At 37.5% G+C, this 15589-nt stretch overlaps 1 protein-coding gene across 1 annotated transcript in view; it reads right to left on the bottom strand.

The window, feature by feature from the left end:
• The window catches only part of LOC140947441 (importin-9-like), a 31170-nt gene extending 22427 nt beyond the window's left edge, over nt 1–8743 (bottom strand). The window contains exons 1-10 of the mRNA XM_073396548.1: nt 8607–8743; nt 6889–6950; nt 6369–6455; nt 6014–6085; nt 5684–5813; nt 4799–4887; nt 4140–4226; nt 2816–2938; nt 1871–2030; nt 394–545 (exon numbers count right to left, since the gene is read on the bottom strand). Coding sequence (XP_073252649.1) covers nt 394–545; nt 1871–2030; nt 2816–2938; nt 4140–4226; nt 4799–4887; nt 5684–5813; nt 6014–6085; nt 6369–6455; nt 6889–6950; nt 8607–8742 — 1098 coding nt within the window. The 5' untranslated portion in view covers nt 8743. The remainder of the gene's footprint in view (nt 1–393; nt 546–1870; nt 2031–2815; nt 2939–4139; nt 4227–4798; nt 4888–5683; nt 5814–6013; nt 6086–6368; nt 6456–6888; nt 6951–8606) is intronic.
• Between the last annotated feature and the right edge of the window lie 6846 nt (nt 8744–15589).

Genomic DNA, 15589 nt, shown 5'->3' with positions numbered 1-15589 from the left:
AAATACATGCAGCCGCTGACAAGCGCGGGAAAAAGTGCGAGCAAGTCCCCATAAGTTTTCGTTTCTTCTGATTGGTTGAGAAATTACCGAATACATGCAGCCACTGCCAAGCGCGGGAAAAAGTGCGAGCAATTCGCGATAGGTTTTCGTTTCTCCTGGTTGGTTAGGAAATTAGCGAGAGATATTTAACCAATCACAAAGCGTAGAAGTGTAAAGTATAGCAATCACCAACAATTCCTTTTGATTCCCAATTGACTGAAAGGCGCTTACGTTCCTATCTGCATTTTCTATCGCTTTGAACCCTCCCCTCCCCTCCCTTTTCACCCCAACCACCGCAAACCCCTGACTTACGGGGGATAGGGTAGTACAATACTTAAGTAAAATTATTCTGACCTGATCCTCCGTTATCTGCATGTACAGCACCAGGAAGTAAATAAGTTCATCTAAAAACTTCTTGACAGTTTTCTTAAATTTGGGGGTTTCTATAAGTCCATGAATGAACTCGAAAACACTGAACACAAGGTTCTCAAATCCAAGCACTTCTCCTAAAAATAAAAAAAAAAAACGAAAAAGAAAATTTTCATAAGCAACTATATAGGTACGTGCCGGAAATGGATTAAATCCCTTGGGTCTTAAGAGGTCAGTTTCACTTTTCTTAAATGGAGTAACGGTTGACAAACCTTCACAGAATAAGCCAATATTGAATTGAATGGGCGCAATCACTTAGGGACAACACTCACGGTTTATACCAGCATTACTTGAATTTTTAGCATAATATTCATATTTTTTGAAAGAGTCAGAAGTTGAATTGCATTCATCTTGAAAATTGACGGCTAATTTTTCTACCCAACGCCTGCTTTCTACAAAGTGCAGCAAATTCCTCATTTGCACATCTCCCATAATACACCTTGTTTGCTCCCCACCCCCATCCCGCCAAAAAAAAAAAATAGCGTAAGCATTGTGTTCAGTTTCCCTTGGGACTGCTGAAATACCTAGGAGAAAATTAATAATATGTAAAATTTGGGTATTATTTTTGTTATCATCAGAGATGGGTGAATGGCAAACTCATGTCAACTGTGCCCAGAGTATTTTCGCAGGGGTGAAAGCCTAGCTTCCCCATTTGCAAGGCTTCACAGCAGTTCATTCTTTCACTGGAGATACTAGTGTCATTTAAGCCACGCACAACTGAGTGCATAATACCTTTAGCTGACCATTCGTTTGAGCACAATACCTTTGTTTACTGGGCAATACCGAAAGGGTTAATAATCAATTTTACAAGCACGTTAGACCCTACTCCAGGAACGACTTTATTTTTGGTAAATACAGGGACTAGAGATAAAGAATAACTTGTCATCCATCATTTTTCACTATACCATGTTATACCTGCCAAGTGTCACACCTAAGGCGTGATTGTCACGCCTGCGGATCGAAAACTTGGATCTCACACCTACTCACGGCTGTGTTCCAATTTGTCACGCCCAGTAGAAAAGTTTGAGCCATTACAGCATTAACTGACACATTTTGAAAAATATATTAATTATTTAAACAAACCAGAACCAAAGAGAGAAAAGAAAAGTCTATATGGAAGATCAACTTTCTCCGAATTCTCATTTTTTAGTAGGGAAGTCAATGATCTTTTGTGTTCCTGTGTTCGTGTAAGACGGAACTCTTCGTAACATCTTCGGAAGTCTTCGGAACGTCTCCGGACATCTTCGGATATTATCGGACCCCTATGAAAAATCTTGGCACTCTTAAGATAAAAAATGTCATGCCTATAAATGTAAAAAGGTTGGCAGGTATACCATGTCAGATGCCACAATGTGTGATCGGTAACCTTAAGTGCTTAATTTGAAATAATTATGCTTCTTACCATCAGAATCCACTGGATCATCAGCATCATCAGTGTAATTGACAACTGTGCGAACATATCGATCTGCACTTTGTGTTAATGTGTTCCACATATGCGGCAATATATCCATCAGATGTGGAGCCATTTGCTTGGGAAACTCTTTTACCAGAGTAGTGAGGGCCTGAAAGGTTTTAATCCAGGTTTGGAAATTAACCAAAAATTGATTAGAAAAAAACAACAACAACCACAACAATAATGTTAGAAAATGAACTTCTTGCTACAGGTGTCCCAAAATTCCAATGTTCTTAGTGCCCATGCCATTCCTCAAAAGTCTGTATAACTTTTGGAGTCAGTAGGCAAATTTTAAAATCAAAACCTAACAAATGGTCGTGCCAGTCCTAGTTCACAAACCAGTCTAACTGATTACTTTAACTGACAGTTTTTTGTTTTTTCAAAACGATTAAAGCTTCAATCATGGGTCAGACAAACACAGCAAACAAAAAGCTTTCGGGCCTGGTAATTTCCTGGTAAGTCCCAAGTCGCTTTTTAAGGTATGTCATTTATATACACACTGTAGTTTTCCAATTTCAGCAGCCATGTAACTGTTAGTAAGAGGCAATTACAGTAACAACTGATGCAAATGACCCTTTATAACACATTGTATCAGCGTGTCTCTCACGTTTGCATTTCAATGAACAAGTATTATTATTATTATTATTATTATTATCATTACTGTTATTATTATTATTATTATGATAAATATTTGATAATGGCAGCATGCTGTTGTCAACATGCCATTTTTTATAACCCATTTTTACTTTAGAGTGTTTTGCAAAATCTTCTGTTATTGTGAGTACATGAAGCATAACTTATCAATGCAAGAATATTGATGACCTGGAAGGATCATAAACCTTTCAGCTGAACTCTCTTTCAATAGTGTCAAAGTTTCAAGAATCATCTTTTAACCTTAAGTACTTCCATCTTCAAACCACAATCAACAGTGGGACTGTCTTCCTGTAAGGCCAACACCTGAACAAATGCTTGTGTGAACTGTGGCAGAATGGGGAAAAGGATCTTTTTGGCAATGCCCTGAAATGAACGTTGATCAAAATCAAATATTAACACAGTACTGTTCAAAAGTAAGTTACAAGCCGCATCTCATTTCTTGTGAGATGAGTGTCTCATGAGAGAAAAAGATGAGCATGGCGAGAATCACTAAAGCCACATTATTCTGGAAAAAATAATTAACAATGAAACTCAGTTTCTCTACTTCTGAGAGAACAAAAACTTGGAAAGCATCAGAATACACATCAACATCTTTCATTCACGCTTGACATGTTACTCTGCATGTACCTGTATGGTTCCTCCCCCCCCCCCACCCAACCCCCTTCCCAAAAAATACAATAATGCTTGTTATTAAAAACTGAATCATTGGATAATGCAGTTCTTTTGCTCTGATTGGCTTAGTCATCATGGTATATGAGGCATTATAAAATGCTCTCCAAATATGGTAACTGTACTCATCTGCTCAAAATTAAAAACAAGCTGAAAATTGGTTGTTTTTACAAATAAACTCAGGCAGAATTCTTGATATTTTGTGGCGTCTTTAACAAAACAATATTTTATTCCACTCACGCTTGTTAGATATGAGGTGATTATAGCCAACTCATATCCAATGCGCACTTGCGGAATAATTTTTAATTATGCATGTAAGCAAAGGGCTGTATACTTGTACCATTCACTTTGTGGTCATTGTTTTAAAGTCTTTAGGAATAAGGGGTATAAGAGGTCTCAGAATCTTTATTTGTAATAGACCCTTGAAGTACTAAGAGTAACCAAGATCAATTTTCTTCTGACTATATATATATACATAATCAAGACGATAACCAATGTTTGGGAAAATGCTTAGATCTTAAAACAAATTCTCTCCACTAATTTCTTTAGGCCCTTCAGAAAATGTTGGAGATCAGTAAAGAGAATTTATATGTAGATATTAAGGGGCTTAAAGGGTCAAGACATGCATGACTGTTCCATCTCTAATATGCCATGTACACTGTTTATGAGCCAATTATCAAGCTCAGTTACATGTACAAGAAGAACAGTGCACTTGATGCTCAAATACATGTACATGTTAAGTCCTCATATTTGAATTTGAATTCCTTGTTCACTCTACAATATACATCTGTGTTTACTTATAACTGGCACAACACACACACCAGTCTCTAACCCTTGAATAAGTAAGTAGAGACTATTACATGTATATCAATATCTTTATTAATTTAATCCTCACCATATTATCATCTGCCATGGCACAAATCAGTGACGCACATGTATTAAAAATGTCAGCAGCACGGGATCTGGTTCTAATGCTGTATAGCTAAAAAATAAATTAAAACACTTATTATAGGCTTGAACAAAGTACATAATTTTATACAAAGTGTCTACAATACAACAAACTGGAAAATAAGGAAGCTCGTTAAATCATGTTCACTAGACAGCCCAGCTTACCATGTCTTCAATTCTTCACCAAATATCAACAACCAGGAATAATAATTAAAAGCTTTCCTTTGCAGGCACCATATTAAAAAAAAAAACAGCCCTGTTGCCTACTTCCTGGAAAAGACCTTCATGTCAAAGCTGAGTAAGCTGAGTTTCTCCTTGGCTAGGACAATTTGTGTAGTGCAAGGCTAAAAGTCACTTCATGAACAAAATCACCTCAGCACTAGCTACTGTCTTTGTAAACTAACCTGTGTATAGCCACCCTCACCTCTCAAGAAAAAAATCAAGAAAGGCCCATTACTCAATAAGATACTCAAATGAGGCTGTGACTGTAAATGTGCATAGGCTACTGTCAGCTATAAGGCTGACTCAGTCTGTCTTATACAATTGGCTCCCCAAATCATGGAATTCATCAGAGCTAGTTAAATTATTATTATTCTTGAGTCTTACATCTGCATGAACAAATATCTTGTACATTTCCGGAAGAATCAATGGGGCAACATGAGGCATTTGGATATCTGAAACTTCACGACAAAACTCTGCAAAAACCAAAAATTGTGTCATTAACCTCAGGAACAACATTGAAAAACATTCATTCACTTTTGTGAATGAACACAAAAACACACAGACATATGGAATCTCGAGCTAAACAGAAATGATTCTCGAGGCCATCCAAAAAGAGATACTCCAGCTAGTGGAGGAAAAAGCGGTAGATACTGCAACTAGCAAGGGAAGTACTTTGTAAGTCATTCATTCAGCAGTTTTGACAATTAAATTTGTGTTCTTATATGCAATGACATTGTTTTGATTCTCTTTGTTCTTTGATGTTGTGGAAGTGAAAGTCTAGGAATAAAACAAAACCAATAATACCAGGTTCCACAGGAAAACAGATAGTTTTGTTTTCTTAGGGAAACATCAGGACCTGGGCAAACATCAGAAAACAAAACTTACAGTTTCCCACTGCCCTGACATTAAGTACATGTTATGACGCTGACTCTCACTCTGTCACTGGTTAAACCAGCCTAAACAGATACTTACACTACATGTATATCTCTTGAGGATGACAATACACACAATAGAATAAATTGAAAACCAAACTTAATCCTTTAAGTCCCAATAGTGACCAACAGCAATTTTCTCCTAACGATATCCATACATTATCATGAGATGAGGTTATGAGGATTAATAAAATGATCACCTAGGAGAAAATACTTTGATCTTTTATCAAATTCTCTTAACTAATTCTTAAAGGAAATGTATAGAGATCAGTTTGGAGAATTTGTATGTAGATATTGGGGCTTAAAGGGTTAAAACTTGTAAACACACAAAATGTACCTGTTAACACTCTCATAGCTCCGTGGACCAGATTGCTGTCTCCACTTGTTAATGCTTGCATCAGATGTCCAAACAAATTTGGCCATGCTTCCGGCCAATCCCAATGGGCAATGGCAGAGATTGCATATGCCTGAAGGGTCATTAGAAATGGTCGTAAGATCAAAGAGTGTAATACCACTTGTCTTTTAACCTCCTCGACAAGTGCGTATGCTTAATAGCAAAATGCAGTATATTGTAATAGAAGGAAATAAGGGGGAGAAAAATACTGGCTTTAACATACCTACTTTTTATTGTCTTTTTTAAAAAATATATAGCAATATAGCACCTTACCACACTAGACCTGACTTTACTGATTGACTCTTGCAGTCCCTCTGGTAGCAGACGCCGGATTTCTGCCTTCGCCTCAAAAAGGACAAAGTTACACAATCAACTTTCCCTTGTACATGAAGTCATGAAAACAGTAACAAACATAAAAATGATAAACGGTTTAGCCAACGTTTTAGATATAAATTGTTGTCTTTCAGAGCATCAAGATTTCAAAATTTGGGGGGGAAGAATGCCCTGACCCCTCTGGCTGCTCATGCCTTCTGCACTTTTGTGAGTCAACAGTGATTAAAGAAATCCCAATTTTATATACTCAAAAGGTTGGACACACTGGTAATATGTTTTAAAAATTGGCCCTTACTGCTTCTGTTGTCTCTGGGTCTCTATACTTTTCAGCATTGACAGTCCAGTGAGCTTCAACATATTGCTTCAGGATCACTGACGCAAGCTGAAAACAGCAAATAAGTAAAATCACTTCAACTTAATGGTTACTTCTATTTCAAATTAGGAAAAGCAAAAGCTGCTTCATGGATCCATGATACAATAATGAAAAATATTGAATAACAGATAAGTTTCTTTTATTTTTTTTAAAGATGCTTGTCTCTGGCATTATTTAGAGTTTAAAAAAAAGATAAATTAGAATTAATACATGTACCACAAAAGCATTATTACGCCTTCCCCCCTCCCTGTCTATATTAACCCACGATCGTAAATTCCCCTTCATGCAGGCTATAAAGCGACATAAAAGTAAACCAATGTAGGGAAAATGAACTAACACTTGAGTTCCCCCCACCAAATCGGCATAAATGAGCACTGAATTTAGATAGGCCTCATGGGGGTTAAAAGAATGTAGCTTTTACGTGGGAAATGGAATAACTGACCTGTCTAATAGCAAGAGCACCCGTTCTGTCAACAGTCAGTTCTGCTAAATGGACACCAAACTCTAAAAGGAGATTAAAATAAAAAAGTGAGATCCAATTCACGCACAAAAGGACATACAAAATAATGTATCTATAATATGCAGACTTTTTTCCTTTTTTGCCTTTAGGCAAATTCTCCTGTCAGTACCAAAGGATTGGCATGGAAAACAGTATCAGTGTATGTTTGGTAAAAAAATTTAGAACTGCTTACATTATGGAAGAAATGGTTTGAAAGGTCCTTGAAAAAGCGGACATTTCTGGCTGTAGAATAATAGATCTGCCTTTTGATTTGCCGCGTATTTCACTATCAAATAAAGTGCGATTTTGAAATAATTTCAAGAGTCACTTTTGAGGGGTCTTATTCCAGGCGTACTCGCAGTTGTGAGGCCCACTTAAAGAGGTACAAATGTCTCTAGTCTGAATTTCAAAAATGGTCATTTCATGTTTCAGTGATTTCGTTACCTCTGCGTCCTGTGTCCCTGACACATAAAAAGTGCCAAAGATGCAAAATAATTTGTGGCATGCATACCTTGGGATGCAAAGATCAATCGACCTATCTAAAGATGTTTTTGTAGAATATCCTGTTTGTTTGATTTCTGTGGCTGTTCTTGCAGCTGTTGTTTAACGAGGTCTATTTCTTTTAGTCTTTGTTGTGCTTTACGATAGAAGGAGTTTTTTATTTCACTAAACTGTAATACAGAGTTTTGGAGTCTGTCTTCAGATTAACTGTGTGGTTACAAAGACCCAGGAACTCATTGTTTTTTGAACTAGGACTCGATGGTTCTGGACTGGAACTCACGGTTTTCCACAAGATGAGGCCCAGGACTCACCATAACTATTTGTAACAAAATCGCTGCGTTTTGAGGAGTAGTCCATGTCCCTGGCAGATATTTAACCCATTTCTATGTCATTTGTCAACATTTCATTGAGTCCTTTCATCTATGTCACTGTTTCAAAACCATTGTTGCTTGTCAGATTTTACCATAGCATGACCTCAATTATGTACTGATAAGCTTATTTTCTACTGAAATATTAAATTACACAACTGAGCCTACATGCAATTTCTTAAACTTGTATCCCACTTAATTCCTCTACTTTCATTTGATTGTCCATATTCACTGTTCATATTATTGCTAGGATAATTCCATCATCTTACAACGATGCGTTGCTATTAAAGCTTATTACTGCATGTAAACTTCTTTTTTAACCCGAAATTGCCGGTATAGAATTTACAAAACGAAGGTCTGTCTCCCAATGATTCAAGTACACTTTCAGTCACCCAAGATCCTTTTCGACTCCCATTCAAGAAATTTTAATTATCATATTATTCACATGTTCCATTACTTTACACAGATAAATCTGCAACAGGAACTACAATGTATAAGCTAAAGTTTTTGCAACCTCATACACGGTCATGCTGATTGCTGCATAAAAAGGTAGCGCTTACATGTGCATGTATTTTAGAGCACTAAGTTTAGTTTTTCACTGGAACAGTCGATCATTTCCAAAGTGGATAAAACCGAAAGCACTTCTAAGTGGGGTTGTGTGGTAAATTCAAGCTGTCTTTAAACTTACGGTACATCTTCAGTCTCCGGGTAAAACCATTACATGTCAATTTCACGAAATGTACACCTCTTCGATCAGGTTTTGACAAGATCTATAATCAAAACATTTATTACCTTCTGTGACTTCCAGAAGTTTAAGCTGCTCTTCAGCCATTTGTCGAGCTTGCTGATCGGATGAAAGAATGGCGGAGAGGCTTTCTATCAGGGCCTGTTTAAGTGAACGGTTCCTCTCTTCCATCGCGGCAGCCATGTTGGAGTTGAAAGGAAAAGGTTTCGCGCATGCGAAAATTTTGGCGGGAAAATTTTGAAGGGTTTATTTACCGCTGACCGTGGATCGCAGATAACAAAATATAAGCTTTAAAACTAAAAACTATCAATCTTCGGGTGCTTCTAATAAAAACTCTCTAAATTTCTAAAAGATGAATTTTAACAGAGATATGGCAATAGAGTGGGTACCTAAAGGTGCTATGCCACGAGGATTTTGCTGTTTTAGGTTAATTCTGAGGTGACGTCATAACTTAGTGCCCTAACCCATACATGTACACAAAATGCTCCTGAACAGTCAGGGATTTTATGTGGAGAAGATATCAAACAAATTTTATCAGGGAACACTAGCCATAATAGATTTGTTGGTGATTTTTACAGGCATAGCATTAAAATTTGAAAAATTTAGCCCAATTTTTTCCACTTTCACTCCGTGTTCATGCTTGCCATCGGTGGCAACAGATGACAGGAAACAGTTTCAATGCCAAGTATGGCCTTAAATAACAAACCTGGACATATTATTTTTGGAACTCAGTTAATGCGCAGGAAATTTCTAAACTTTTTAAAACTAAAGCACTGAACTACAAACAACTACAGACGGTCAGGGCTTGGGAGGGGTGGGCACTCTTATTTCCAAACAATTCTTGCAAGGACCCACTTGGACAAACAGCAGCCAGGGTAAGTAAGCCGTATATGGACCGGTACTTACAAAGGCACAGCCCTAATCCTAATGTCCCCTAAGTGCTCCCCCGAGAGACAGTTGTTTGACTGAGTCGTAATAAAAGCTACGGAAAAGGAAAACAATGGAATTTGATGGTGGATGACATCGCATCAGAACATACCCCAGGTCATCCTTAGTTCTCAGGACATTCCCTTTTGCTTTGGGTCTGGGCGGGAAAAGTGCAGGGAACGAGATTAACCCCTGAATCTGGTAGGCTTGCGAGATAAACGAAAAGGGTAAGATGTTTCCTCTTATTCTTTTTTCCACTTCCGGGCGTTTGAAGGAGAAGGGGAAGTTCGCGCGTATGAGATCTCGAGGGATGCGCCTTTCTCCTTCCTCGCGCGCACTCTTCGCGTGGCGTGTCATCATGCCGTCCCTCTTTCCAGCGACGTAGGCTAAAACTACCCAACTTCACACTCAGACTACCCAACCATTTGTGTTTGACCAGTTGCAGGTGCACTGCAATGTTTTATATTAAATTTTCCAAGGTTTTACAGCACTAAGCTTCGTGATAGAAATATTTTACGTCAAGCCAGAGGTGGGGCACTACCATATTTACACTTTAGAGTAGGCATGTGCAGATGAATAGGGTGTGGTTTCTCAGGTACTCAGACCATCAATAGGGTATGCTTCTGGCTTCAATTTGTGATTTTTCAATAAAGAATCTAACCTACAAGTTAACTTGCGAACAAACCCATTGAGTTCTGTGAATGCTATATCAATGTCCACTTAGAGAAAAAGAAACAATTCTATATGCACTATATTAAAAAAAAAAAAAAGAGAGGATGTATTGGTTTCTCCTAAAATGGGATGTCATACATTTGTCAGGTCTATAGACACTTCAAACGCACGCTTGTTAAACTAAAATACAATAACCGACCAGGATGAGGACAACAATGGAACAGCATACCCGCATCTTTTAAGAAATGCCGATTCGTTGAATTCTTTCAAAAAACACTTAAAGACTTATTTATTTCACCAAGCTTTTTCTTAATTTATAAATAGATTTTTATTTAATTTCCATACTCATCTACGTAGTTGTTAGATTTTTTAGAGTTTTAATACATTTTTTGTGATATTGTAAAGCGCCTACAACAGTTAATGATATAGACGCTATGTAAATAACGTTTATTATTATTATTTATTATATAAACACCGATGAAATACCAGTTGAGCTTCAGTGCGAAAACTTGGTGTCATCACATGTGAAAATATCACCGTTGCTATGGCTACATAATAAATCGCACCTTTCACACAAAAAAACTGTTAAAGTGAGATGGTTTGGTAGTTCATTGGTGTTTATATAATAAATAGAATATTACATGGCCGCTTGGAGATACGAAATTTCTCTTCTCGTGTTGAAAAAATATTTCACTCGTTCGCTTCGCACAATCGTGAAATATTTCGTACGCGCGGCCATGTAATATCCTCAATTTAGTATAACAATGAAAGTAACTTTCAGCTGTATGGATACGCTCAAAACGGAGTGGAAAGTGCTGTCTTTTAATTAGTGAAAGGATAAAAGAAAGACTTAAGATAGATCGAGTAACACTTTCATTTCTATTCAATATACTACTGATAAAACTTAATGAATATGCCTGGCCCCGGGGGGACCAAATTTGGAAGGGATGGGAATGCTTGTAGGAAAATGAGAATTAAACTAGCTGTGTCAAGAAATTAATTCTAATCAAAATGCTTTGAACAGTGAGACCCCCCCCCCCCCCCCCTCCGGCGCCCCAAACTTCGTGAGACATGAAACTAACAGCTGAAAACATGACAAAAAGGTAAGGAGCTTAGTCAGCTCATATACCTGTAAAGGCTCGGGCCTAGGAATTTTTAGTTTGATCACTCTTTATCGCTTTTAATAACTTACGTGTACGTGTTGTTGGGGTGAGCTAAAAAGCTTAAGAGCTTAAAGTTTTGGTAAGGGCGTAATTATAACCTTCTTCACTAAAGACAACAGTGTTAACTTTTCAAGTGAAAAATGGTAAAAGGAAGCTTTCCTGAGAGTCTATATTTTGAGAATACGCGAAAAAACTCTAAGTCAAATCCTTTATTCTTAGTAGTTCTCGTCCTTGAATCTAAAGATCTCTAGTAGCAAAATGAACTAAACAACCATGACATAGCCGCTTTTAACCCCCAAAAGGAGACCCGAATAGGCGTGGCTAGGGGTACAGTAGAAACCCCTGTATAATAACCTAAATTCTTCCGGGCTGGGATGAGAAGGTTCTTAGAGAAATGGTGCTAACTGGAAAATTAGGCTATTCAGGTTCTTAAACAGGTTCTTGTTTTTAAAAATAAATAAGGTGTTTGTCATTGGTTGGTGTGGCCTATTTTGGCCCTTCTTTTGGTATTGCATGCATGATATGCACAACACTTGTGTTGTCTTTGGCCATATGGTATTAGTGCTAGTATTTTAAAAGAGGCAATTATTGTGTGGGTCTAAGTGGGTATGCAAGTACAAGGATACATAGATCTGCAAGTCAACTGTCCCATTGCCAGGGTTTTATCTTCATGTTATTAACTGTTAGAGCTTGTTCTGTTAAATTTGTGTATTCAGTGTTTGACTGAATTTCTCAAAATAAGAACCTGTTTCAAAATTGTAGGCTAAAACAGGTTCTTTTTTAAAAGGGGTCTAAATGGACAATCTTGGCCTAACAGGTTCTTAAAATCTAGGTTCTTATAAGCAGGTTTTTTTCTGTACTAGTGTCTGTGTTAAAACACACAACCAAATAAGAACTATAGTGATTTAAATCACTCTTGTACTAAGTTGTCCACATTGAAAGCTGTCTTCAACACAGTACTTGAACATTTCTTTATGTTCGACTACAAAATGATACCTAGGTAGGTAAAAATATTGTATTTTCATAGTGAACGCTTTAAGTAAGAGCAGACTGTAAGATAATCTTTAATTTACCCTCCTATGCGAGACAGCGCGCATCCCTAGCCTTCATTTTTCAATTGATGGGGAGTCCACGGCTCCGGGATGCCTGATTAGGGCTGATTAATTAAGCTGCACAAAAGATCAAGTCTATATAACAGTGGTAACTGCAGATCTAAGGTTAAAGTGAAGGGAAACCAGGCAGTGAGTCATTTCCAGAAATGAGCTTCAGCCCCATGCAGTTTTGTTCTCAAATTCATCCAAAATGGCCTCATTCTACTTTGTCAGCTTTCACTTGTTGTAGACCTGCCAGTTAGACATCTCTTGAGCGGGCGCATGATCTCAAAGCTAACAAAATAAATTCAAATATCAATAATACCTAGATGAGTCTTTTCCATAGCGTGAGGAAATAACGACATTTTGACAATAGAATACGTACTTTTATTTCTATACAATACTACCAATTAAAACGTTTAAGGTGCTTGGGTGTTCTGAAGGGAGGTAATTTATTACGGACATTCATTAAGGAAGACGCCTTCAGTATGCAATTCCTGGCTCGGGTATTAGAGGATTTTTGTGCACCTTTTTGTAGGGCGATGTTGTATGGTAATAACAAGAGGAAACTAAAAGTATACGTAGTAAAAAACACTGCAAAGAAAGTATCGACATGCTTTTTTTCTGAGGTCATTAGTTAATTAAAGTGATAGTGGAAATTGTTGCAGAGGATTAGCTGGAGCTTAAGATATGTCAATGAGTATGTGGTAATTTTGTAGTGGGTGTGCTATGGCTGCTCACAACTGAACAGGATTCATTATTGGACATACGTTATGTTACGAACGTATGTATAGGGCAGTGGTTGTACCGCTGGTGCTTGATGGGTGTTGTTCCAGTTTGTCTACAAGGATTACCATGGGAGTATCACGCCTTCGTTACTTAGAAATACTTGAATGGTGCAGTAAATGTGGTTTGCAGTTGTACATTTGGTTTAAGTAGAGCTATGTAGCAGTAATGGTGGTTTACAGTTTGTAAAGGTGGCACTGTGCTGTTACATGTTGTTACATGTGTTGCCACGTGTGGGAAGTATCACGCGTATGTTACTTAGAAATACTTGAAAGAAATAACTTGTAGTGGTTATATAGTATTTGTGGCTATCAGTAAAGGTAGGGAGGTTAAATGTTGTGTCACTTCTGGATAGCGGTAACATATACATGCATGGTCTAGGTAGTGGTTCAGTAAGCCGCTGCTAGGGATAATTAAATGGTTAATCTACTGGAAATGGTGACAATTCATAGAGATGGATTTTATACGTTCTTAACCTACACAAAGCATGTAAAACCTAATGCATATCTTCTTTAATTACAATTTAAATGTTGGAGTTTTGCAAAGAAAGACTTGTAAACAGTGTAAAATTTTCTGTCAGTGAGCACTTCTTTTCACAGTGAGCACTTCTTTTAATGACCTTAAGGGAGGAGGTGGTTGAAATGGGAACAATCATACTTGGTTGTAAAGGGGCTAAAATAGTAAATTAGATCCATAGTGGCTGGCAGAATTCTCCTTGACTGATGGTTTTGATATTGGTGGTTGTAGACGTGTTCTGTACTGATAAAGTAGTGATATCTCAAGAGAAGATGAAAGGAAAATTGCTTGCTATAATAACTATGGTGGCTGGTAGTTCTTAGAGATGGTACCCACGTTGTGGGGCTTGTAGGAGATTGCTGAAGTCTTCTGTAAGTAGCAGCAATAGTCATATATGTACTTCTATAATCCTAAGGGAGTGCTATTACAGTTGCAGTGCATGAATGCAGTTCTAAGAGGTGATATCTGTGTTAAATGGGTTTGTAAACGTACCCCGTAGGTATATAGTTACACAAAATAGCGACGGAAAGAGTACTTGCTAATACATTTAGGGTGGTTGCCAGTTCTTAAAGGGGTTGCAGCAGTCTTTAATTTTGTAGTAGAAATATAAATAAATGTAGAAGTACTTGCTGTTAGATTCATAGTAGTTATCAGTTCCTAGATGTGCGTAGACGTCTTCTGTAGTCCGCAAAATAGTCATACCGAATGGCGAGGAAAGAGTACTTGTTAAATGTGACTGGAAGTTCTTAGAGGTGGTATCTGTGTTATTACTAGCGGTTGTAGAAGAGCTCTGACTAAGTTGGGATTTAGTCGTACAGAATGGTAAAGTAAAACAAACTTATTTACTTGCCATTACAGTATAGTTGCTCCGAGTTCTTAGAGATGGTACCTATGTTTTTACATTTGATTTTAGTAATACTCTGTTCTGCGTTGGAAGAGTTATAATGGTGAGGCTAAAAGTGCTTGCCATTACAGGTAAGTGGTGATTCCGTGGTGAGGACTTGGGTGTAGTGATTCAGTTGCGTTATGTAAGTCTACTGGTTGAGATGTTATTACATGTGGTATTAGAACACTGAAAATTAAAAAGGTCTGTTTCAGACCTTAGGTGCCAATTCAGCCCTTACTGGGCCAAAGTCTGATTCAGCCCCTCCTGGAGCCATTTCACAATTTAAGCCAAATCAGCCCAATCAAAAGGCTATTCAAGCCCAAGCTGGGACCTTTTTTAGCCATTGGGTTCAAAACATCCCTAAGTAATTAGACTATATTTGTCCTGATTTAAGAAAAGCCAAATTAGACTCAAAAATAGGACTGTACTTTTACTCACCCAAACGGCCCCATTTTTAGGGCTAAAACAGATCTTTCTCATTTACAGTGTGCTTGTGCTCTGAAGAAGAAATAGTCCTACACAGTACTACCTGAGTTCACAAAGTTGGCAACTGTGTTGTTACACGTGGTTTTAGTAGTACTATGGTGTAGTAAAAATGGTTTGCAGTTTTTGGAGGTGGAACCTTTGTTGTTACATTTGGTTTTAGTAGAGCTCTGTTGCAGTAATAGTGGTTTTTTTTGCAGTTTTTGGAGGTGGTACCATGGTTGTTGCATTTGTGGTAAAACTTTAAATAATGAAGATAATGGTACTATTACATTTATAGTGGTGGTTTTAGTCCGTTTATAACGGTGAGGATATATTAGGTCTAAAGGTGATATCTCTGGCTACTTAAGGTGGCTGAACAAAGTTTTGGCAGGTTGTGAGTATATGTCATTTGCCAAACCATTGCAAGAGAAAGGTTCTAGCTCACAAGCTGAAACTTGGCAAGTGAAAAATATACCTGATAAAAGATTTTGATTGACAGATAAAATTTGACGTTTTCGTAGTCT

The sequence above is a fragment of the Porites lutea genome, chromosome 9 (genome assembly GCF_958299795.1).
Source record: "Porites lutea chromosome 9, jaPorLute2.1, whole genome shotgun sequence".
Taxonomy (NCBI): Eukaryota; Metazoa; Cnidaria; class Anthozoa; order Scleractinia; family Poritidae; genus Porites; species Porites lutea.
This window is presented reverse-complemented; position numbering and strand designations above follow the sequence as displayed.